The following is a 26544-nucleotide window of genomic DNA, read 5'->3' on the forward strand; positions in this document are numbered from 1 at the left end:
ACAGGTGGTGGGTTTTGAATGGGAGCATGAATTTGTCCTTGATGGAGGAGGTCATTGGAAGCAGCAATCTTTGAAAAGAAAAGGTAGTAGGGAGAATTTAACAGTCTTAATTTAGCTTCTCTTATAGGCCAGGCATTAAGCTTTGAACTTAGAACAAACAGTTCTGAGAAGCAAAAATTCTTGCATTTTTTGTTATGGACATCAAAACTGAACTTCAGGGAAGCTAAAAGATCTGACCAAGGCTCAAGGAAGTGGTGGAACTGGAGTGACTGACATGGGAGGCTCCTAATCCTGCATCTGCCCAACTCCTCTGCACCCTCCTCTGCACCCGCATTTCTGACTGCCAAAGAATGCATGAAGGCCTCCAAGCTCTGAACGGGCAAGTTATATGTCACACCAGTCTTTACCAAGATGCAGCCTCACACATGACCAGAGCAACCCTGCCCAAGAATGTTTCAAGGACCCTCAGTTTTCTATGATGTTCCACGGAAAAAGTCTGATGGTCAATAAAGTTTGCAAGTGCTGCCCATTATCCTTGTCTTGCCTCAGAAATGCAGTGCACAGCAGCAGAATCTAAAGGTGTTGAGAAGTTCTACAGTTTAAAAAAAAATCTGTTTCCTTCATTTGGCTGAAGATTTCCTCAATTTATTTGGCCCACATTGGTCAGTTAATATACTGTGCAGCACCCTTTTAGAGATACTGCAATGTAGGACTAAACATGGGGGAAAGAAAGGCAGGCTGGGGCTACTTTCTGAAACTAACCAAAATGCAGACTTTTTTTTTATAACTTAAGAAGGATCAAACCCTTTGTTGTTTACGTTTAGTTTGCTTTCTACTGAGAGAACAGTTGAAAAGCAAAACAAAATAAAAAATAAATAAAAAAAACGATAGGCAATAAATCAGAGGAGGGAAGGGCTATTTACATTCCTAAACCTCTTAGCTCATCCTGCACCTTCTATCTTCCACACCAACCCCACCCCAACCCCCTTCCATTCTCCACCCTCTTGCCCCAGGGCTGTTCTCCAGCTAGACACAAGTAGTGGCCACCACAGCTTGCAATGCCTCCTGCCCCTAACCCTTACAGCACAGACATGGTGACAGAGAGGCATCAAAGGTCTACCCAGGGCAACTTGGGCTGACAGATTTCAGGGAAACTCAAGAAGCTGCCCGAGTCAATCATCTCTCTGCCACTCCCATGGGGTGGGGGAGGAAGACTGCCAACATTTCCTTTCAAATTTATGGGTGCTGTGCTTCTTCTATTTCTCTTTCTGCTTGTTTTCTAAAATGAAGATGCAGCACTTGCAAGTTAAAGAACAGAAGGAGAAGGGACAGGAGGAGGAGGAAGAGGGAAAGATGAAGGAGGGAGAGAACAAAAGGAGGGAAAAGGAGGAGGAGGAAGAGGAGGAGGAGGAGGGAGGAGGAGGAGGAGGAGGGCAGCGGCAGACAGCTTCAGAGAATGCTCTGCAGGAGCTAGACTAAGAAAACCTACCAGCAGCACCCAAGCCCGTCTGGTGTAAATCCTGAGCTGCAGGGTCTCCCCCTCAGCCACCCCTTAACCAAAGCCACCCAGATGCTCGGGCACCAGGCGCAATGCACCCTCTCCTTACCCACTCGAAAGATCAAATCGTCCTCGATGGGGTTCTCTTTTCGCTTCCCGGTGCTGTACATGCTCGCAGGTCTTTTCACAGCTTTCTGCTTGACGTGGCCGCTCCCTGGGGACTTGACGCGCCGCTTCACGCCTTCAGTGGTGGGAGACACGTCGGTGGACCGGATCACCTTCAGCTTAAACGGGCTGCCTCGTATGTGCTGGTCGTAGAGTCTCAGAGACAGGGTGAAGTCTCCTTCCTTCTGGACCGTGTACAAAAATTCGTAGGTGCCGTTTTTGTTGTCCAGGATCTCCCCGTCCGCCACGCTGCCGTCGGGGGTGCTCAGTTCAGCCGTGAGGTAGGCATTGCCGGTTTTGCACAGCTCGCCGTCTTTGTCCTTGGTCGTTATGGTAACGGACATGGGCTGCCCGATGATGGTCTGCCGCAGCCCCTCGCCCGTGGCCACCGTCTCGGAGGCCACCGCGTTGGTGGTCAGAATGGTCCCGAGGTTGTGGATGGACTTCTTGAGCCCCTCGGTTTCCACGATGAAATCCAGCTGATCGTTTTCACGCGGGTGCAGGGGGAAATCTTGGTCGGCCAGTTCGTTCAGCTTTTCGCTCATCTGCTTCTTCACCAGCAGCACCTCCGTTTCCGTGCCATGGTTGAGGGCCTGCGCTGTGAAGTTGCTGCAGCTCTTGATGCTCTCCTGCCCCTGGAGCAGAGTATCCAGCTGCGACTGCAGCACCTGCCGGGAAACAGGGCTGGTGAGCTCTGTCTGTGGGACTCCTGCCAGGCACGCTGGGGCACTGCCCTCCTTCTGCAAGAACCTTGCTCTACACCTGCCCACACAGAGCGAGCAGCCTTTTAACCCAGTGAACCCAGTTCTAATGCAAAATCCTAAATTGCATTCCCAATACTTTCTGGAGATTTCCCTTTGGCCTCCCCCTGCCTCATCACCCACCTATGTATTGCTTGGATCACGCCTTTAGATAACAGAAACCAAGACGTGGCAAACAAATTGCCACGTTGGACACCTAAAATATGTATTATGTAGTATCTTTCCTGAATGTTCAAAACTCTCCCATTGCCTTGCAAAGGGACAGAAACCAAACAGATGAAAAGCCTCCACAACTGAACATCAGAAGCTTTCCTCCCTGCTTTTGTGAACAGACATGCAGAGTTAAACAAAGAATGCAGGCAGGGTTCACTTTGAAGTTGACTAACAGGTTGGTGTGGATGAGATGGCAATTAAGGGACGATTCCACATTATAATTAAGGAAGGAAAACAATCCAGTTTAACCCTAAACCCTGAAAGAATTACATGATACTCAACCTCGCCTTCTGTCAAATTATAAATTGCTACTTAAGGTCACAGAATTAAACAGTTCTGCTGCAAACAGGAAAGAAAAAAAAAAGAAAGAAAGAAAAGCTAGATATTCTGTTGAATGAAAATTTAGTTACTATACAGTGGGGGACATTGATGGACCCATTTGGGTCCCCTTTGTTGCTGTCAGTGACACAGCCAGTGCTGTGAAGTGTCCAATACCACGTCTCTTTCAGAATATCTATGAGAACATGGAGTCTTACTTTGTGTTTGAGGCCATAGTTGACCTCCAGTTCCATAAGCAGCACGCTCTTTCGCACATTTAACGTCTTCTGGAGCTCATCGAAGGTGGAATGGATGTCATCCACGATGCTGGCCTTTTGGTTGGTTAACTGATGAATGATTTCTGAGATGAACTGAAGAGCAGAATCTATTTCTGGGAGCCTGGAGATGGTTGTTAAAGATTATTATTTAACATCACTCTGGAAGTGGTCCAAAGTCTCTCCAAACACTCTGTTCTGTCAAAACAACAAAATATTTTTCTATCCTTTCATCATCTTTAAAAAATAATAATGGAATAATGGAATGAATGAAAGTTTGAGGTTCCACATCTATTTCAATCTATCTTCTAATTTTAATAATTGATGGTACCAAGACTTGAAGGTCAAAGAAAAAGAAAAAAAAAAAAGACCTGAAGGCCTTTGAAAAGCAATTATGACCAGATAATTCTTTGTTCAGGGGATTGTTCTGGGCATTGCAGGATGTTTAATGGCATCCTGTCTTCTCCCAGAAGGTAACAGCATCCCTCCACACAGTTGTGATAGCAAAAATGTCTTTATACATTGCCAAATGTACCCTGGGGAAACATAATCACCAGAACAGAGTCACTGTTCTAAATATATAGCTGTACCATTTTCCCCAACCACATGAAAACTTATCTAAATTCAGTTTCCTGGGAAGGTCTCATAAGTTTCCAAGTTCTTGTCATTAGTATAGAATAACTTACAGTGTTCTCACTCCAACTATTGACCATTGACTATCAGCAAGAGATCTACTATTTTGACTGCTTTTCAACTGGCTGTTAAAAGTTTCTGGCTCCTGTCTTTCTCACAGGTACTCTACTCCTCATGTCCGTGCCAAAGAAAGAAACGGAAAGCAGGAAAACACAAGGGAAATTGAGCGTTCATTGCTCAGCACCATTTGGTAGGGCTCACACAGAGAGGAGCCAGTGGGCCTAAGTCTGTGTGTCCAGAACAACAGCTCAGGAGTTCCTCAGAGGGCCCAGTCTGAGGCATGAATTTCAGAGATCTCCTGAGAGCATGTTCCTTGAATGCACTTTCATTCATCTCATCTTCCTAAGAGACTCTGACAAAAAATGCTGCGACTCCTCGTATCAGGCAGTTGGAGGTTTGCCAAGGGGCAGGGAAGCCTTCACCACTCACTGGTTTATGATGACAGACCCATAATCATAGGAAAATCTAGTTACGACTGAGATCTCGAAGAGTCACCTGAATGCATTATCGCACTGAGACCACAGACCATGGAGCCAGCCAGGCCTTGGGCACAGAACAGGCCCTGACTGGGAGCCTGTGGAGGGAAGCCGCACCTTTTGTTGACAGCATCCAGCTGGACCTGGAGTGAGGCCTTGTGCTGCTCCACCACGTCCTTGAGGGGGACCGTGGGGTGCTCTGCATGCTCGCCCTCAGTGCACTCCCGACACATGGCGGTCTCACAGGACTGGCAGTAAAATTCCATCACCTGTGGGTTACATGAGAAAAGTTCCAAGTTCATGGCCACTGGTTGAGTGCTCACTCTGCAGGAATCAGTTCTCTCACTTAATTCTCCCACCCACCCCACACTGTTGGCAGTATTATGTCCAGCTTCATGGCAGAAAAGGAAGAATAAACTTGTTTTTGAGCACTGACGATTGAACCAAGAACAGTTTAACACTGAGCTATATCCCCAGTCCTTTTTTAAAACTTTGTTTTGAGACAGGGTCTTGTTAAGTTACTTTGGGCCTTGCTAAACTGCTGAGGCTAGCCTCAAACTTGTGATCCTCCTGCCTCAGCTCCTGAGTCGCTGAGATTACAAGTGTGTGCCACTGTGCCTAGCTGGAAGAATAAACTTTCATGTGACATGTCACAAACAAGGTGGGTCCAACTCCAAAGCTACCGCTGTGGCCATAAAATCAAGATTTTGGGAAGCTATTTTCTAAGGCAGAACTGTGTAGGATTATTGTTTTAAAGCCTTTTGGTCTTGGACTTCTTTATGCTCTTTATAAATTATTGAGAACTCTTTAAGAACCTTTGGGTATATGGATTATGTCTACAGATATTTGCAATGTTAAAAATTAAAACTGAAGCCAGGCATGGTGGCACATGATTGTAATCCCAGTGACCCCAGAAAGACTGCAAGATAAAAGCGCAGCCTCAGCAATTTATTGAGACCCCTTAATTGCATGCCTGTAATCCCAGCAGCTTGGGAGGCTGAGGTAGGAGAATTGCAAGTTCAAAGCCAGCCTCAGCAAAATCGAGGCCCAAAGCAACTCAGCAAGACCCTGTCTCTGCATAAAATTTTAAAAAGGGCTGGGGATGTGGCTCAATGGTTAAGTGCCCCTGGGTTCAATTCCTATTTCCAAAAATAAATAAATAAATAAAGCTGAGAAAAATTTTAAAGTATTAATTTATTAGAAGGTCATTTAAACATTGATGTGAATGATATAGTTTGTGAAAAACAACTACATTTGCAAACAAACAAACAAACCCTGAGAATAGCATTGTTGCCCAGTTTTTGAAATCTCTGCAGCACCTGGCTTAACAGAAGACTGTTGGCTTCTCATGATTGCTTTTGCATTCATTTTGTTGGGACAGCACATAGCCTACAGCCTTTCCAAAGTACCACAGTACATTCTTGAGAGAATGAGAGCAAAAAAGGATATCTTCATATTGCTGTATTGTGAATACAGCATTGACCTTGTGGACCTCTGGAAAGGGTCTTGGAACCCACAAAGGTTCCCGAAGCGCACTTTGAAAATTGCTACTGTTTGGGTCAGAATAAGCTGAACTGAGCGGTCTGCATTTGGCTCTACCATTTACTTTGCTGAATGATCTTAAGCAAAAAATTACTTAACCTGACTGTGTCTCAACTTCTACCTCTGTCAGTGTAGACAATAATAGTAACCTACTTTACTGGGCTGCTATTAGGATTATGTAGGTTAGTTTGCACAAAGAACTCAAGTGATGCCTGGCCCTGGTTCAAAATATGTTCTTAATAAGTAACAGCAGCTATGATGATGATAATGATGATGTTATCTGGTTCCCTGAAAATAAAACCACTGTATCCTGGTCATCCTAGTCCTTGGGCTCTCAGTGAGAAGTAACATCCTCTAATTTATTAAGTTTTTTTTTTTTTTTTTCCTGTACCAAGGATTGAATCCAGGGGTCCTTAACCACTAAGCCACAACCGCAAGCCATTTTTATGTTTTATTTAGAGACAGTCTCACATAGGGCCTCACTAAATTGCTGCAGCTGACTTTGAACTTGTGATCCTCCCATCTCAGCCTCCCAAGCTGCTGGGATTATAGGAGTGTGCCATGGTACCCAGCTATTAACTCTTTCTAAGGTTTTAAGTTTCTAAGTACAGAAACTCACCTACCCTGAGCCTAGTTCAAGCCTTGCCTGTCGTAGGAACTCAGCACTGCTGAGTGAGTAAATGAGAGGGTATTCCTAGCCACAATTTGGATGGTAGGTATTAGGGCAAACAAAAGACACCCCCTGACTTATTAAGACTCACTATTTTACACAGTACTTTCTGGAGTGGATTCTCCCAGGAATAAACAGTCTGCTGAAACCCCAAGGAACCAGATGCAGATCAAAGTCCTTCAAACCATCTTCCAGATTTTAGATTTCATGTTTCATCACAGTTTGAAGTGGGCACATAGTAAGTTAGGGAAACACACTTTTGTGTGTGTATTATATATTTTTTGTGGGTATTAATTCCATATATTTTGCTCCTTTGCAGACCATTTAGGAATGCACTTGGATTATCAATTGGAAGTTTCCATTCTTGACCCTGCTTCTGCTCAAAAAACATTTCTCTACACATTCCATTGATGAGTATTGGGGAATTCAAATGAAAATCCAAATCTCCTAGAGGAAGATCATGATGCTAGGCACTCAAACCTTATTTTGGAGGAGGTCTGATTCAATCTAGCAGAAGGTCCAGCACTTAGAAATGGTTTAAAAATTATTTGCCAAAGGACTGGATGAGCTAAGGAACCCTCCCAAGGGATCGTTCCTTCTCTGGGGACAGGCCTGCTCTCTGAGGGAAGACGCTTCAGTCACTTTCTGTCATTTTACATTCTATTCTTGGACAGTCCTTCACGTGACCAGTAGATGGAGTGATCTAAAACTATATGAAGTCATATAAACTTCCTATCACAAAGTTTTTAGAAATTATTTTGGGGATACAAACATGGTAAGAATTTATAAGCCCTGTATCATATGTATTGTATTCATTATTTGAAAATATTTTTAATCTGATGGGAAAAAAAAAAGGGCTAGTGGAAGAGAGCATGAAAGAACATTCCTCAGTCTATTCTGAGATTCTCCTTGGCATATCCTCCTCCTCAGGGATCTGTGAAGTTTACATAGTTCTCCTGAAGGCTGAGGATCCTTGCCACTCCATGGCTTCAGCCGAAGGTGATTCTTACATCGGAACCTATTCTTTCTAGACTATTAACTGGATTCCTGTTTACTGATATTTCACCTTCACAGTCAGGGCTCAGGAAACCCTTCTAAAGCAGACCCAGTGCCGGGCATGCGTGGCACAGGAGAGTCCAAGAGTAGAATGTGGAAAGACTCCTTCCCAAGCGAGTCAGGGTGTTGGGGCTAATAAAAGTGTCCAAGGGAACAGGACACATTAACAGGGCTATTCAATCACTGGCACACTTCTCACATCACCAAAGGCTGAGACTGAGAGAAAGGGACATGCCCTCACGTCTGGAATGGGTCTGAGCCAAAGGTGAATTTTATTTGGCAATCAGTGTCCATATTGTGTTGAGAAGTCACAAAGGCATATTAGTGACATTTTCCTGTTGTGAGTTAAGTTCTCCAGCAGTCTGGGAGTGAGATGACAAAGGATACAAATGAGAGAGAGAGAGAGAGAGAGAGAGAGAGAGAGAGAGAGAGAGAGAGAGGGAGGGAAATAGATACAAAGTAACACAGAGTCACTAAAAATACAAAAAGTCCTCAAGGCAAGAGCCCATTATTTACAAGAAAGACTAAGCATCTGTTGCCATCACTAATCCTCCTTCAAATTAATAATTGAAAACAGTTGATGGCCGAGGAGTGACATCACTGAAAATGGCAGAGTAAAGAAATCTGTCGTATCACTAGCCGATTAGACTCAACCAGGGGAACGTGTTAGTGGCCACACATGACAAAAATCAAAGACTTTGGGCTGGGGATGTGGCTCAAGCGGTAGCGCGCTCGCCTGGCATGCGTGCGGCCCGGGTTCGATCCTCAGCACCACATACCAACAAAGATGTTGTGTCCGCCGAGAACTAAAAAATAAATATTAAAAAAAAATTCTCTCTCTCTCTCTCTCTCTCTCTCTCTCTCTCTCTCTCTCTCTCCTTCCTCTCTCACTCTCTCTAAAAAAAAAAAAAATCAAAGACTTTACAAAACTGATTCTGAAAAGTCAACAAACCAACAAGAAGACAAACAAACAAAACAAAACAAAACAAAAACACCATAAGGAACAACAAAATATCATAGGGAGAAGGGAGAGTCTGCATTCTGGAGTTGAAACATTATAATATTTTAAATGTCCAGTTTCCATTAAAAAAATAAAGCTTAAAAAAAGGGAAAACAAACAAACAAACAAAATGAAATGAAAAAAGAGAAAAGGAAAGAAAAGAAAGTATGGCCCGCATCAAAATATAAGAAATTAATAGAAACTGCCCCTCAGAGAGTCCAGATTGAATTTCCTAGATTATTTATTTATTTTGGTACCAGGGGTTGAACCCAGGGATGCTCAACCACTAAGCCAAATCTCCAGCCCCTTTTTATTTTTTATTTAGAGAGAGGGTCTTGCTAAGTTGCTGAGGCTGGTTTTGAACTCATGATCCTCCTGCCTCAGCCTCCCAAGCCACTGGGATTATAGGCCTGGGCCATCGTGCCTGGCTGAATTTACTAGATTTTAAATAAACTCCCTTTTATATATCCTCATGGAATTAAAAAAGAAGAAGAAAGAAGAAAAGAAAGAAAAGGAAAGAAAAAGAGAACTAATGGAAACTATGAGACCATGTCTCATCAAATGTAGAATATTAATAAAGGGAGAGAGATTATAAAAAGGAACCAAGTAGAAATATTTTAGAATCAAAAGTAATTATATTAAAATGTGGTGGTGCATGCCTGTAATCCCAGCAGCTTGGGAGGCTGAGGCAGGAGGATTGTGAGTTCAAAACCAGTCTCAGCAATAGCAAGGTGCTAAGCAACTCAGTGAGACCCTGTCTGTAAATAAAATACAAAGAAAAAACAGCTGGGAATGCAGTTTAGTGGTTGAGTGCCCCTGAGTTCAATCTCTAGTACTACCCCCAACAAAAACAAAGATTGAAAAAGGGCTGGGAATGTGGCTCAGTGACTAAGTGTCCCTTGGTACAATCCCCAGTATCTGGAAAAAAAAAAAAAAGTAAAATTCACTAGAGGAGTTCCACAGAAGTGAGTAAGCAGAAGAAAGAATCGGTGAAGGTGAAGACAGGACCATAGAGATTACACAGAAATAAAAAAAAAGGAACGAAGAAAAAGTCACAGAACCTGAGAGACCTGTGGGGCACCCTCACATGTATCAACAATGTACCATGAGAGTCCCAGAAGGAGACAGAGAAAGGGGATAAACTAATGGCTGGAAACTTCCCAAAATTTGAAGAAACGTGCAAATCTATAAATCTGAAAAGTGTAATAAACTCCATGTACACAACACAAAGAGATCCAAATCAAGATACCGTTTAGGCAAACTGTTAGGAGACGTGGAGAATCTGAAATCAGCAAGACAGCAGTGAATCATCACACACAAGAGATACTCACCATGAACGGCAGGTTTCCATCAGAAAGTTCAGTAGGTCCAAAGACCCATTGAGAATAGGTTGGAAGTGAAAGGACAGGAGAAGATATTCCCTGCAAACTGTAACCAAACTGGGGCCACCGTGGCTGGTCTAATGCCAGTCAAAAGAGATGTAAGGCCAGAGTGTTGCAACAGACAGAGGACAGTTACACTTGACCAAAAGGACATAATGTAATTTGACAAAACTAGCTAGACTGACCAAGAAAAAAGACAGAAGCCTCAAATTACTAAAAATAGGAAGGAAAGGGGGAAATTACCACTGACAGGGAAATAAAAAGAATTATAACAGATAAGGATAGTAGTATGCCAGCAAATTGATAACCTAGATGAAATAGACAAACCCCGAGACATATGCAAACTTCCAAAACCTGTTCAAAGGAGAAACGGAAAGTCTGAATAGACTTGTAATAAGACAAGTTCAAAGAAAAGCCCAGAATCAAACAGCTTCACTGATAAATTCTACCAAACATTCATTCCTTCATTGAGATAGGGTCTCCCTAAATTGCACAAGCTGGCCTTGAACTTGAGATCCTCCTGCCTTAGCCTCTGGAGTAGCTTGGTTTACAGATGTACACCCTGGCACCCAGCTTTCCGACAAACATTTAAATAGGAAGCAGTACCAATCCTCAAACTCTTCAAGAAACTGAAAAGGAGGAATATTTACTAAGCCATCCTATTAGGCTACTATTTCCTTGAAACCAAGGAGAAGAAAATTACAGGTCAACATCCTTTAAGAATATAGATAAAAAAAAAAATCCTTAGCAAAATATTAATAAAAGAGGCTGGGCCCTGTGGTGCATGCCTGTATTCCCAAGGACTTGGGAGACTGAGGCAGGAAGACTGCAAGTTCAAGGTCAACCTTGGCAACTTTGGGAGACCCTATATCAAATTTCGTGTGTGTGTGTGTGTGTGTTGCTAGGAATTGAACCTAGGGCTTTATGCCAGGCAGTACTCTACCACTGAGCCTCCTATCTCAAAACAAAAATAAAGAGGACTGGAGTTGTAGCTCAGTGGTCAAGTGTCCTGGGTTCGGTCCCCAGTACCTTCCACACCAAAAATGCTAACAAAAGAACTGAGCTACATATTAAAAGGATTACACAAACACAAGCAAGTGGAATTTATCCCAGGAAAGCAAGAGTAGTTCACAGATGAAATTCACTACATGTAGTATATCCCATTAATAGAAGGAAGGGGCTGCTTATGAGTATGGAGATTCTTTGGGGGATAATGAAAATGTTGTGGAATTAGATAGTGGTGATGTTTGCACGACTCTATGAAGACACCCACAAATTGTGCCCTTTTCAGTAGTTGAAATGTTGAATTTGACGTTGTGTGAACTTCACCTTAAAACCCAAACTCATCATTGCTTTGAGGAGAGAGCAGCAGACCTGGGGTCACTGGCCCCCATTCAATAGCCTAACTGTGTCTTGGAAGCAAAGGCCCTGAAATAATTTTGAAGTGTCCATAGCTAGTCATTCACAAACACTCGTGCTTGGGTTCTGACATCTGCGACTCCAGCTGTAAAGTGTACAGCTCAGCTGAGCTCATCCATCTCATCCATCCCCAGTGAGATGAGGTCGCTGCTCTCAGGGCTGGGAGATCATGCCAGAGGCCAGGATGAGCTTATTGCATCAGAAGAGGAGATTGGCAGGACTGTGTGTATTTCTAACATAAAAAGGATGGTCAGGGCCTAGCAGCTAACCCTGAAATTTCTGTGAGGATCCTAATAATTAATCCTGGTGGGGATCTGAGGACTTGTTAGTGGCAAAACATTCTTCTTTTTTTTAATTGGTTCTTTTTAGTTAAATATGACAGTCTACTGTCCATTTTTATATAATTATACAAACATGGAATATATCTGATTCTAATTAGGACTCCAGTCTTGTGGATGGACACAAGGTGAGATTCAGTGTGGTGTATTCATATACGTATGTAGGAAAGTGATGTCAGATTCATTCCACTGTCTTTCCTTTCCCTATCCCCTGCCCTTCCCTTCACTCCCCTTTGTCTAATCCAGTGTTCCTCTTGAAGGCCTCAACAGGAAGGTCACCTAAGCAAGCAATAACAAAGGTTCCTGGTCATTTGTGTACCTGGGCTCAGGAGACACGAGCTCAAGTGTCAGCCCGAAGTGCAGAGACCCTCTTAGATCACTAACCACTATTCCTCCTTTTCTTTTGTGTTTGGACAGAGCTGAGATGGCAGTTTAATTAGGAGACAGAGTGTCACAGGCACTTAAAGCAGATGACAGGCTTTTATCCACACGTGCTAATCAGCACCAGGCCGTTATGATGGCAGCATCCTGCTTTGCTGTTAATTACCCGATTTTATTAACCTTCAGACGCTTGACTTGTTTTTAAAGATTTACCCATGGCAATTAACTGCAGCAATTTGTCTAGAATATTGCATGCATTTGGCTTGAATATGCAATGAGGACCCCTATTTCAGAGCAGCAGCACTGAACTTCTACAGTCTATGATCAAACAATAGAATGATTTAAGACACACGCTGCTCATTTTCCAAGGCCTCTTGCTGGTTTATAAATTTTATGATTCCAAAGACTCCTAATGACTCAGCGTCACACAGTGCTCAAAATATACTTTAAATAGCTTCATTCACCTCAAGGAGGGTCAAACTCTTCAGATGGAGTTAATTTTTAATGTGAATTGATGAGATGTGTTTGATAGAAAGCAGGATGAAGTTTGTTTGTTTGTTTTAAAGAGAGAGTGAGAGAGGAGAGAGAGAGAGAGAGAGAGAATTTTTTAATATTTATTTTTTAGTTCTCGGCGGACACAACATCTTTGTTGGCATGTGGTGCTGAGGATCGAACCCGGGCCGCATGCATGCCAGGCGAGCGCGCCACCGCTTGAGCCACATCTCCAGCCCCAGGATGAAGTTTTAACCTAAAGAATTCTTTAACTTTGCTGGAATTAGCATCTCTGGGAGTGTTTCCATTTAGCAAGTACCCAAAGGTCTTCATTGCTGAGGTGTGCTCAGGAAATACATATTTAGGAATGCTTTCCTAATTTGTCCTTTAGGCAATGACAACAGATTTCTCTTTCCAAAGTTTCCCTGAGATGGATAGTTCTATTTTATAAGAGTTCATAGTAACTTTAAGGACCCAACTTTGATTTCAGTTGGTAGCACCACCGCTTCTTTGGGCACCCAAGCTACACACCTGGAAGTCACCTAGTGTCACTTGGGACTGGTGCCTCTGCCCACCAGCTCACTCAGTCAACTCCTTGGTCCATTCCTCCAACCTAATTCCCACAGGCCTGGACCAGGGCTCCTCTGAGGGTTATTCTAGCAGGTTCCCAGGTGGGAAACCTCCCCTGTGTCTGGCTCCTCTACTCTGAATCTACCCTCACTATCTCTAGCTTCTTTGAAATGAATTTGATGTAGGGTCTCGCTGAATTGCTTAGAGCCTTGCTTTTGCTGAGGCTGGCTTTGAACGCGAGATCCTCCTGCCTCAGCCACCTGAGCTGCTGGGGTTACAGGCGTGTGCCACTGTGCCTAGTGCTTAACAGCCTTTAATGAAATAGCTCCCCATGATTCAGGACAAACTCAAGCTCCAATGGCATTCCAGAGCCCTCCATGTCCCAGATTTTACCTGTCTAGCCCGTCATCACTACTTCTGGCTCCTGGGAACACTGGGCTGATGGACAGCACAAAAGTCTCTTTGCTTTCTCTACTCTCTCTGCAACTTTGTCTCTTCTGCACAAAAAATCCTTCTCCTTTCTATACTGTATACCCTGTGATCCTACAATTAAAAAAAAAATCTAAACATAAACGTATTCATGTATACCAACAAACATGTCGTTTGTTTTGAAAAACATCCAGTTTGGAGCTGGGGGTATAGCTCAGGCGTAGAGCATGTACTTAGCACATGTGAGGCCCTGGGTTTGATCCCCAGTATCAAACAACAACAACGACAACAAAATAAATAAAAATAAATCCCCCTCAGTTTTAATGGCTACCCAACAATCTGTTATTTGGACTTAACATAATTTAACAATGTTCTTAATATTGCACATTTAGATTATTCCCAATTTTTACTGAAATATAAAAATTGTAACTAACATTTTTTTTCTCTTCTTTTGTGGTGCTGGTGATGTAACCCAGGGCCTTGCACATGATAGGCAGGTGCTCTACCACTAACCTACATTCCCAGACCCACAACAATCATTCTTAATATTAAGTCTTTGTCTTCATATCAAAGTATTTCCTTAGAAATATTTCTATTAGTGAAACTACTATATTAAAAGATGAATGGTGGTAGAAAACACTCATTACACTTTATTAAATTAACATCAACTTTCTAAAGAGCAATTTACCCTTCCACCCACGACATATAAAAATATCTCAATATACATCTCCTCATCAGCACTGGCTATTATCTTTTCAAAAAAAATTGTAGCTGATTTGCAAAGATTTGATTATTTGTGAAGTTTGTTTAATATCTGTGTGTGAGTGTGTGTGTGTATGTATACAAGCACATGCACACAGTTATTGGCCACTTAGAAAACTTCCCCCTGTGGATTTTCTGAGATCCTTCTAATTTTTTTTGTGTGATGATCATAGTTTTCTTAACTTGTAAGTTCTCTTACATATTAAGAATTTGCTACGGGGGAGCTGGGGTTGTGGCTCAGCAGTAGAGTGCTCGCCTAGCATGCGTGAGGCCTTGGGTTCGATCCTCAGCACCACATAAAAATAAATAAACAAAATAAAGACACTGTGTCTAACCAAAAAAAAAAAAAAAAAAAAAAAAGAATTTGCTAGGGTATTTTAATTAAGAAATTCATAGCTACTACCACAGTTGAATTAATAGCTTGTTATCGTCATTAGGTTTTGCCATCAGGGTTATGAGTACATCATACATGAATTGGGTGGTTTTCTATCTTTCCTTTTATTTCTTTTATCCTTTCTTCCTTTTTTTTTTTTTCTTTTTTGTGGTGGTGCTGGGGACTAAACCCAGGGCCTTGTGCATCCTAGGCTAGGACTCCACCACTGAGCGACATCACCAGCCTTTTTAAGACACCGTCTCGCTGAGTTGCCTAGCCTACCCTTGAACTTTCAATCCTCTTGCCTCAGGCTCCCCAGTAATGGGGATTACAGGTGTGCACCACTATGCCCCACAAATTCTCAATCTTAATAGTTTAGTTTAACAGATTTTAGAATATATATTTTCATTTGTGGGAGGCAGATATTCAAGTGAAAGAGTACTCTTTTCTCTGAAATTTGCCTTCTCTTCTCTAGAGCCACTGATACTATTCTAGTTCTATCTGATGGTTTCTCTTTGGAAAACAATAAATTCAGAATTGGCCCAGCAGGGTGGCACATGCTTGTAATCCCAGTGACTCAGGAGGCTGAGGCAGAAAGATTGTTAAATTCAAGGCCAATCTCAGCAATTTAGCAAGACCCTCAACAACTAAGAAAGACCCTGTCTCAAAATAAAAAATAAAAGGGGCTAGGGATGTGGCTCAGTGGCAAAGCACCCATGGGTTCAATCCCCAGAATCAAAAAATAAATAAATAAAATAAAAAATAAATCCAGAATCAGTGTCCCATCCTTTAGTCTCTGCTATTCCATTCCTCCGTAAAGCCACTGAAATAGCCACCTTTTATTTAACAGATCTCAATGCTTTCACACTGCTTAAGGAATTTCAAGCAAACATTTTCTTGATGATATTTATAGCTGGTCACAATCTCTCCCCGTAGCTTTCTAAGCTCCTCTCTGTAACTTCTACTGCCACCTGTGCCCGCCATCACCTCTTGCCTGATGCCCGAGCTGCTCCCAGCTACCAGCCATTTATAAATTCCACCACATCCTTCTTTTGCTTAGTGATGTTACCTTCCTTCCCCACTGCCATCATTTCCTTTTTGACATTTTTGCTACTTTACATTCCAAACTTAGACCAGGGTCTAAAGCAGGTCTCCTCATGTTTCTAAAATTTACCCCTCTATCAAGTTGAGTCTGGCCTACACTTGAAGGGGATTCTCGTGGCTGACTCTAAAGGCCTTCTAGAACTGATAAGATGTGAGTTCCAAGAAGAGACAGACAATGTTCAATATCAGCCAGTGTGGGAATGGTCACAAGAACACCCAAACTGCTGTTAAAGGCATGCCTTTAAGGTTTTTTTTCCCCCCCCAAATTTACCAGGTAATTCTCCTTTGGAGTGCAATGCACAGAACACCTGATAGCTATTAATAGTCTCCTGTGCTTTCAGTTAAATAATGACTGATACATAATACAGTGTTTGATTGAAATTCCTTAAGCAGTGTGATACAAAACACAATGTCTCTCTCTAGTGTGGGCTACCAAAGAGCTCAGGATGCCATTTCTTCCTGGTCTAGCTTTTATGACGTGTCAATTAGCTTTGTGACTTAAACTATTCAAGCCTGAGTCTTTTCATCTAAAAAACGAAGGTAACACCAACTTTGCAGAATGCATTTGAAGAACCAAGTATGTTGTTGGGCAAATCTGTTGGATAAACGTGCACTGACTGGCTTCCATGTGTAAGATTCTGCATTTGGTGCTAAGGGGAGTAATGAACCAGGTCCCTGCCCACATGGAACTCATATTCTAAAGGGAAAGCCAGAGGACCCTTAAGTAGCAATCTGCAGCCAGGTGCAGAGATGCATGCCTGTAATCCCACCTGCTCAGGAGGCTGAGGCCAGAGGATTGTGAGTTCAAAGCCCATCTCAGCAACTTAGTGAGGTCCTAAGCAACTCAGCAAGAACCTGTTTCTAATGAAAATATTTAAAAGAGCTGGGGATGTGGCTCAGTGGTTAAGCTCCCCTAGGTTCAATCCCTGATGCCAGGGGTTTTCCTGTAGCAATCTGCAAACGAAGTGGGAGCGCCATGGAGCCAAGAAGGAAGTGACGTGGAGGGCCATGGTGCAAGAGGTGGCCTGCCTCGGCTAGCCACATAAAGAAGACACAAACAGCATTCCAGGCAGAAGGAACAGGACAGTCAGTTCTGCAGGTAAGAAACCATTTGGCAAGTCCTAGGAGCCCAGGGAAGCTACGGCACAGTGGGCAGAGAAAGTGACGTGACATGACATCATCAAACAGTACTGCGGCTGGTAATTATTACCTGCCTCTAACAATCCCTTGCTTGCCTTAGTGATTGTATTACACATGGGCTTTTTATTATAAGCAGTTAAGTACTTTAAAAGTGGCCAATATATAATGAAAAAAGTGAACAAAGTCATTGATTAGAAATTGTAGTAGGGGTGTAGTTCAGTGGTTGGGCACATGATGAGCATGTCCAGGCCTTTGATTCAATAACATATATATATTTATTATTATTATAATTTTGGGAGCATGGTGCTCGGAATTGAATCCAGGGCCTACTTATGCTAGGCAAGCACTCTACCACTCAGCTACACCCCCAGCCCAAGAAAGAATTTTAATAGCTACCTTTATTGAGAGTTTACCACATGCTCCATATGATTCAAACATTTCATTTTTCCTGTGTCCTATATGGTAAATATCATTATTACTTCCTTTTGACACAAGAGGAAATGAGACACAGAGAGTTTAATAAAGTTGCCAAAGCTGACTCAGGGATTATGATTAGGAACAGGACTTGAATTAGGCCAGCAGACCCCAAAGCCGGTGCTCTTTGCCATGACACAATGCTGTCTCTTCAGGTTACAGAACATACTATAGTCAATCAGTTATCTGATGACACACAAGTGACACTCGTTCTTGCTAATAGGAAAACATATTGGCAATTCATAATCCATGATCTATTACTTCTAATCCTAATCTATGATTCATAGCCTCAAATTCTACTTATAGCCTCAAATTCTATTTATTATTAAGGAATGGGGCATAAGGGAATATAGGAAAAATTTCCATCCCAAGAAAAATAAACAGCTCTAATTAATTAACATCTTAATAATCACTCTCAATTTGCAGAATGTATCCATTATTAAATCTTTACCCATAATTTATGACACAGATGTTGATGTGGGACAAGTTATGCCCAGCTTGCAAACAGGTACTGACTTGCTCTCCTGAGGATACCAACAGTAGGGGCTAAGCAGACACAATCAAAATGGATCTTATTATTTAAATAATTCTGATCAGAGAAAGTGAGCAGCCCAACATATCTGAGTGCTGCAAAAACCAACCAACCAACCAACCAACCCTCACTTTCCAGGTGGAGTTTTTTAACCTATCATCTCTGTTGAGCCCAAGGTCAAAGCCATCGGGCTTCTGGGCAGTGTCCACCATCCCCTTTACTTACATTCCCATCGTGGTTTGGGCAAGAGAGAGGCTTTCCCGCAGCCACAGCGGTGACGGTCTCCAGGATGGAAGACTCCTCTATGTTGCTGCCTGGCGTCCGCTGCAGCACGTCCATCAGGTTTGTGATGAAGAAGTTGTTCTGAAGCGCGGCCACCCCTTTCTCGGGCAGGATGGAGGTCTGGCGGCACACTGGGCAGGAGAGGGTTAAACTGTGGGCGGGAATGTAGTTCTGCAGGCACCTGTTGCAGAGGAAGATAGGAGGACAGTCAGCATGGAGCAGCCCAAGGGATGGAAGCACCACTTCCTGCACATTCCCTCCATGTTCTCAACAATTATATAGACCACGTTGCAGAAATCCCTTCCAGAGTCCTTAACTAGGGAAATGATATTACAAAAACCAAGAGCTAACCTGTTCTCACAGTGGTCCTGTCAAGCAAAGGGCTGTGCTCATGGAAAGAAAAGCGTCATTGACTTCTATAGCGTTTTCTAGAGTCTTGGCACACAGGTGTGGTTCAGGGTGAGCCGCCTACGCCTCCCAGGGAACTGGGTAGAAATACAGAATCTCGGGCCCCGTCCAGACTACTGGATTCCAATGTGTGATTCACACACACATTCAAATTTGAGAAGCAATGGTCTACAATAGTTAGCACAGAGCTTCCAAACGTGTGGACGTGGAAACATGTCCAACATTTTTGTTAGCGCTGAATTCATTATAGAGACCATAATCAGATACTAAAAACACATGAGAGGGGAAATGTTTGGGTGAAGCAGAATGGGACACCCAGACTGAGTCAGACCATCTCTTCTCCTTCCTCCCCTTTAACAGGCATCAACTAAATTCATTTAATTAAAGAAATAAATCACTAATAATGACCACCATATTTATTCAAAGTACTTCCAAAGAAAATCCTATTATAATCACCTTAGACAAATGAGGACACACAGGCAGAGAAAGACTAAGGTGATCTGCCCAAGGTTAAGTGCAGAACAGGATTCAGAACCCAGGCAGTTTGCCTCCATAATCCAAGCTCTAAACAACCAGACTTGGGGCTGAGGGTGTAGCTCAGTGGTAGCACTTGCCTAGCACATGCAAAGCCCTGGGTTCAATCCCCAATGCTGCAAAAATAAAGCACAAACAACAACAAAGACTATTTAATGTTTTCCTGCTGCTTAGCCAAATAGAATTCGAAAATCCCTGAATTGGTCCCACTCTCCTGGTTTTTCAGAAGGAAAAACTGACATTGATGAAGGTTGATTGATCTTCTCTGTATCACAGAGATAGCTAGTACTGAATCAATATCAGAAATGAAACAGTTTTCCTTAAGGTCACAAATGATACCTAAACCCCACAGACCTCTTTCAACCCTATCTTTGGAGACTTCTCAGCAGCATTCACCAAGCCTCACCTTGTCCCTCTCCTCTTCTTTTTTGCTATTTATCTTCCTTTGTCTTTCTTACACCATCTGATCCTCCCTCTGTCTTCTCTCTCTTTTCTGAGTTAATAAAGTTTGGAGTTACCTGAGGTCCCATCCTCAGAGATGTCTCCTCTGAGTCCCATACCTGTGTGTCAACTGCCTTCTTGACATCTCCTCTTAGATATCTCACAGGTCCTAAAACCCAACAAGTCCAAAACCAAACCATCTCTTCTTCCTATCTCGATAATTGGCACTTCCATCCATTCATCAAAGCAAACCAGAAATCAGGAGTCATTCATCAAACAGTAATTCCCGCCGCTGACCTTCATTCCTGTATCCAACCCATCACAAAAGGCTGTCAGTTCCCAGGTATCTTTCTGCCCCCTCCAGTTCTCTTCACTGCTGCTACACCAACCTTTCTTGGACTTCGGCAATGGACTTTCACCTCCATCCTGTCATCTCCCCTTGTACTCCCTGACCCTTCTCCATATCACACTCAGAGTAACCTCATCAGAATCTCAAAACTCACTCTTTATATCTCCCCGTCCTCCCAACATGGATTCTACTGCCCTGTTATGAAAATAAGAATCCATACTTTGTAGCATGGATGACTCACGTATTTTGTCTCTCCCTCTCATGGGTCTGTGAAACTTCTTGTGACGTGTCTGTGCCTTTCACTATAGCACCTCTGCCCAGACCTGAAATCCTTTCCTTTACTCATTCCTCTTTGCTTAATATGGACTCTTTCTTGGGGTTTCTGCTTAACAATTCTGCAGGGATGCCTTCCCTGAAAGAGCAGTTGCCTCTACCCCATGGTTTTCTGTGTGATCATGGTACGCAGCCCTTGTTCCTGTTTTAATGTCACATTAATTGGAGACTAGGGAATTAGGAACTGGCTCTTCACAGCCAAGGATGGTGTCTGGTGTTGCTCCTTCCAAGCCCCGTTGATGGTGCCTTGGAAGACGTGGGGTAAGAGAGCAACTGTGACGGTGTCACCAAGCAGCGGGTACGCGTGTCCAGCATAAGGGGTCCTACGGGTCAGTCTCCTGACAGTGAGCCAAACTGTGAAGTTCCATCTCTACAGAAATAAAATCTTCTCAAGGGAAGGAATTCCCTCCAAAAGGAAATCATTTCAGTGTTCATGGTGCTGGAATAATTCTAACGCATGGCATTCCACAGGGACTCGCCATAGCAGGAGCTCGCGCAAATCTCCACCACTTGGTGTCGGGCAGAGAGCAGGGGTGGGCTGGGCCAGACCCAGGCCAGCTCAGATGCCTTGTTCTCACCTGTGAGTGTAAGGAAAGAGGACCCCCAAAACAGATGGGATACTAAACCAGGAATGGAGTCACCTTGAATGACTCTCAATGTGGTGTACAATGAAAGCCACCCTATGCCAACTGCTGCAATCAAGTAATGAAGGTGCCATGTGGACATGGGGACACATGCACAGTTTTCTGGGATTCATGTTTTAGCTACACCCATTATGTGGTGGGGAAAAAAAATCATACTCTATTTAATTACTTTGGAATATAAGTTACGAAGCCTTTAAGCCAAAGTATAAAATGAGTAAAATAAAAGGTGTTGCTACACTATATATTCCACCACTCAAGCAAACAAAAGTCTATATATACACGTAAACACACACACTCTCACACACACAACCTCAAACAAACAAAAACCCACAACTACAAGTAATAAATCTACCATCTCTCTCTACCAATCACCATCACCAAGGATATGGTTATTCTTTTGCATTTGAGACCTTCCAAAGTAAATCAACAATCAGATAACAAATGTGTGTTAAGTCGATGATAAATATCGTCATCATACATTTGAAGCCATTGGAAATATTGATTTCCATTCCATCATGGGGGGTAAAGCATTTTAATTATGTATATTAAATAATAATAAAAATGTATGTAACAAAATGCTAAAAAACATAATTACCATTTTGCTTTTAAGAAAAATATGTCAACTTTACTATGAAAATACTTAAATTGGGCCACAGATAAATTAATTACTTAGAAAGTTTTTATGTCTAAGTTCTTACAAGGTAAGTTAAACAATAGGGTAAAAGCATATTTTGGTAACTAATACCACACTTCAAAAAAAAAATCCTCTCAATAGAGACAAATAAGAAAGTGTGTTTTCTTAAGGTAATTTCTAATATATATGCATTTTATGTCGTCTTTTCATTTATCTAAGACATCTCAGTGTCCCAAAGTGACATTAATAAGTGTTTGAAGTATTTCTGAGGAAAGAACGCTGTTCTGTGAACTGACCCCTTATACGGTATGTAGGTTTCTCTCTGATTTGTTACAGATCAGGAAAAAAAAAAAATTTACTTACTTTTTGGCCAATTACCACTGCAGTTTGCAGTTGGCAAAAACTATTTCATGAAGAACAAAGAAAAAAATTTTAAATGTTTTTATCTTAAACTACTTTTTTAATGTTCCACCTCCTTTGAAAATGAACCAGTCAGTAGTTACCTGGTTGCTTTCTCTGACTTGCATTATTTGAAATACAATACGTTAGCTCATGATTGGGTTTCTAGATGTCTGTCGGAAGCACAAGCGCTTCATTGTCTCCCTTGGGTGATGGTAGAATTCTGGGAAAGAAGCCTGCGGTAGGTGGTAGGAGGTCAGTCTGTGCAAGTCCCTTCTCCAAGCACCAAAGAGGCTTACCTCTCGCAGAACGTGTGCAGACAGGGGAGAACCTTGGGGTTCTTGTACCGTTCCAGGCATATACTGCAAATCAGAAACTGCTTGTCAATCTGGCGCACCACAGGACTTGGGATGTTGGTGGCTTCACTGGCCATCCTAGACCACTGACATGGGAGGCCGGCTGTCTTTGACCCTGCACACTGCTGCTGTCAGACAGAAAAACCAAAATGGAAAAATATATAATCATCCATAGTGCAAATCAACCCCTGGCTCTTTTACCCAAGGCATCAAGATATACACAGGTGGAAGTCAGTCAGTGACCTCAAAATGACCATAGCCAGCCCTCATGGCTGTTGTTTGTTTTGTATATGCTTGTTGGGTTTCAAGGCTGAGCGGTGGCCAAGGGAATAAATACTTATAGATAGCTGTCTGTTCACACCTTCAGCCATAACTATATTTGAATACATATTTGCCTTTTTCTATTCTTATCTAATTCAATGTCTCCCCAACTATTGTATTTAAAGGGAACAGAATATGCTTAGGCAAAATGTGCCACTTTGGTGTAAGGATTATTTTGAACTAAAGGCTGCTGAGAAACAGCAGACACAAAAGGAGCTCTCTGTCTTCCCCCGTTTGCCTAAAACTGTCATAAAATTCCTTTGTGAGGAGGAAATGTCCATTTGTGAAGGTGCTCCTCTCCTATGCCAGAAAGACCAGAAGACTCTTATCTCTGGAGATGGCAAGGTGATGAGCCTGTTTAACCAAACTAAACAAATCTTAAAATGTAGACATCGTACATTTTCCAGTCACCTTTCTGCAATTTACTGCCCTTTGCAGTCCAGCCCCGCCTTGCCTTTGTAGACAGCTCTCCACAATTTATCACCCGTTGTTAAAATGGTATATAAACCCCCAATTCTAATGACTTCCTTGGGTTTTCATTTCTTCTCTACGAAGTTTCCGTATGTAAAATCAAAAACATTAATATTTACACAATTTGTATATGTTTTCTACTATTAGTCTTTTACCACTTTAATTTACAGGCCCCAGGGAGATAACCTAAGAGAGCAGAAGAAAAATTTTTCTTCCACTACAAATGATTAATATGCAAGATAGAGAAAAGATGAGCTGTGGCTGGGGCTCAGTGGCAAAGCGCTTGCCACACATGTGTGAGGCACTGGGTTCAATCCTCAGCACCACATAAATATAAGTGAAATAGGGGCTGGGGATGTGGCTCAAGCGGTAGCGCGCTCGCCTGGCATGCGTGCGGCCCGGGTTCGATCCTCAGCACCACATGCCAACAAAGATGTTGTGTCCGCCGAGAACTAAAAAATAAATATTAAAAATTCTCTCTCTCTCTCTCTCTCTCTCTCTCTCTCTCTCTCTCTCTCTCCCTCCCTCTCCTCTCAAAAAAAAAAAAATAAGTGAAATAAAGGTATTATGTCATTAAAGAGAGAGAGAGAGAGAGAAAGAGAGAGAGAAAAGATGACATTGCCCCAAGAGCCAAAAATAAATAGGAATTGGGGGGAAAAATGCTAAATGGAGATTATTAGAATTTTGAATTAAAAACTTTATATATAGTGTTTTCCTAAGAACTAAAGGTTTATAGATTGAAAATTAAAATGTTTCTGCCATGGAGCCAGGTGAAAAAGCTGGAGTTAGCCCCTGTAGTTTGAAAGAAATATGCATGGGTATTCATGTGTGTGCATTTGAAGGACATGGAGAAGTGAGTGAATTCAGAGGAGGTTGCAATATGTCAGAGATCACACCAGAAAAGAAGAAATTAGGAGAGAACACTGAGAAGAAAGCAGAGAGCCCAAGAGTGCAAAAAGGAGGAGAAGTTATAATACAAAACACCCATCCATTTACCACTTCAGGTGTTTACCCCAAAGGGGTAAACCAGGGATGAACTAAAATTCACTTCTCAATTTTTCTAAATATTTGATAAGTTGTCCCCAGCCCTATATATAATTCCCAATGGAAATACTCTCCGCCCCTTCCCCTAAAAAGGGATATTTAATATAATTATAGTAGGAAGTGCTATTATTAGTCTCACTCTATAGATAAAACAAACCATACATGCATACACACAAGGACACAAAACAGCACAAGCCAGGTACGGTGGCTCACACCTGTAATCCCAGCAGCTGGGGAGGCTGAGACAAAAGGATCACGAGTTCAAAGCCAGCCTCAGTGGAAAGCAAGGTGCTCAGCAACTCAGTGAGACCCTGTCTCTAAATAAAATACACAATAGGGCTGGGGATGGGGCTCAGTGGTGGAGAGCCCCGAGTTCAATTCCTGGTACCCCTCCTCACCAAAAAAACCCCACATACAACAACACAGGCTCAGTCAAGTTCACCTGCATGTGACATGCAAACTGAAGAGAGATGTATGCTTCTAAAACCCATGGCCTCTTCACTCCCTAAACCCCTACCAGCACCACCTTGACCTTGTTTCATGAAGACTGTACAACAGAAGCTTGGTTTATATATGACACTTGAACTTGACCTGTGACCAGCATTTGAAGCTGGTAAATACTGAAAAACCAGCCCCTACCTCAGAGCAAAGCCTGTCCAAGGAAGGGGGCATGACTCTTGTCCTTGGAAAGACCCACAGAGCACTTGTAGGCACATTCCCTCCCTGCTGAGTTGTTTATCTACAAATAACAGGAGAGATCTGCTGCGCCAGGTGTCCCTGACTCAGTCAGGCCAGGTGAGGACCCATAGTAACCCCCTAGCAGCCACCAATCAGCATGAGATAGGGAAATACCTGGGATGCCAGATGACCCTCCCAGTAGTTTATGGTGTTGGGAAAGTACGTAGTTCAGCAAGAACACCCCTCTTGGCTTAAACCAATCAGTTCAAATGAATCCCCTTCTTGTAGTAACCAATCACCCCTACCCAACTTGCCAGTGAATGTGCTAATCATGTTTTAGAGTTGTTTGATTTTCTCGCGGTTTGTGATGATTTGGTAAGAGATGCTATGATGTATGTGAAGTCCCTGCCTTCCCCAAAGAGTGTATAAAACTGCTGCAAACCCTGGGCTTGGGGCCTCTCAGCGTCACCAGTTGCTGTGCGCGTGGAGGACCGAGCTAGCTCGCAATAAACACCTCTTTGCTGCTTACATTGATCATGGTCTCTGGTGGTCTTTTGGGGGTCCCAAATTCGAGCATAACAATACAACATAATTACAAAGTCAACAATTTGACACTCTTTTCCAGATGTAAATGATAGCTTTCCTTACTCCCCAAGAAATCACCAAATTTTTGAAAGGTATTTCAACTTTCAGTAAGAAAATTCCATTTGGATATATGTGAATACAGTCATATAGGTGACACAACCATTTCCAAACTCCACATTTTGCAGACAGGTTCATCAAAGAGTATGATCAATAAACATATAGCACCTTGGGAAACACGTGCTATCCAAGAGCGTTGGTTCAGACAGAAGTCGGTGCACAGTTAAGCAGTGTAGGTGTGAATGTCTAATTAGCCAGCATCACCAGCTAGGCTTCTCATAGCCTGCCTCCCTAAAGAACCAGAGTAGAGAATTTTATTCACTGACTAAATGCAATGGAGCTAGAATGTTGGTGCACTGTCTGCTTTTTTTACCACATCCCTATGACTTCAGAAAAGGAAAGAATTTGTCTATCTTAAAGATAAGGAAACCAAACCTGAGGGCTTAAATGACTTGCCCAAGGTCATCCAGTAAAATCAGTAATCAGAAAGCTCAGATTTCAAGTTTTCTGCCTTATCAGAGAAGTTGATGAAATCTAACCTTAAACAAGTTTAGGGTTGGGAATGTAGCTCTGAGGTAGAATGCTCGCCTATCAAGTGCAAGGCCCTGGGTTCCATCCCCAGGACCACAAAGCAAAAAAGTTTCACATTTCACAAGTGTGGAGGGCATAAAAATGATAGAGTGCTCACCTCAGCAACATTAAAATTTGAATGACATAGAAAAAAATTGGTATAGCCCCTGCACAAGGATGGCACAAATATTCATATATTTTAAAAAATGATATTGAGGGATGGTCACGGTGGCATACACCTGGATTCACAGTTACTTAGGAGGCTGGGGTGGGAGGATCCTAAGTTTGAGTCCAGCCTTGGCCATTTAGCAAGACCCTGTCTCAAAATAAAAAATAAAAAGGATTGGGTATAGCCTCCTGGTACAGCATCCCTGG

General features: G+C 42.5%; 1 protein-coding gene across 7 annotated transcripts in view; it reads right to left on the reverse strand.

Moving 5' to 3' along the window:
• TRIM2 (tripartite motif containing 2) overlaps positions 1-26544 on the reverse strand; it is a 109013-nt gene that overhangs the window by 32469 nt on the left and 50000 nt on the right. For 4 of the 7 annotated variants that reach the window (XM_081303627.1, XM_081303631.1, XM_081303633.1 and 1 more), the window contains exons 2-6: positions 22387-22571; positions 18289-18526; positions 4517-4668; positions 3174-3354; positions 1608-2331 (exon numbers count right to left, since the gene is read on the reverse strand). In XM_081303627.1, the coding sequence (XP_081159753.1) occupies positions 1608-2331; positions 3174-3354; positions 4517-4668; positions 18289-18526; positions 22387-22571 (1480 nt within the window). The remainder of the gene's footprint in view (positions 1-1607; positions 2332-3173; positions 3355-4516; positions 4669-18288; positions 18527-22386; positions 22572-26544) is intronic. The other 3 variants (XM_081303628.1, XM_081303632.1, XM_081303630.1) reach the window with 1 other exon arrangement.

This window comes from Spermophilus citellus (assembly GCF_964194105.1).
Source record: "Spermophilus citellus genome assembly, chromosome: 8".
NCBI classification, from domain to species: Eukaryota; Metazoa; Chordata; class Mammalia; order Rodentia; family Sciuridae; genus Spermophilus; species Spermophilus citellus.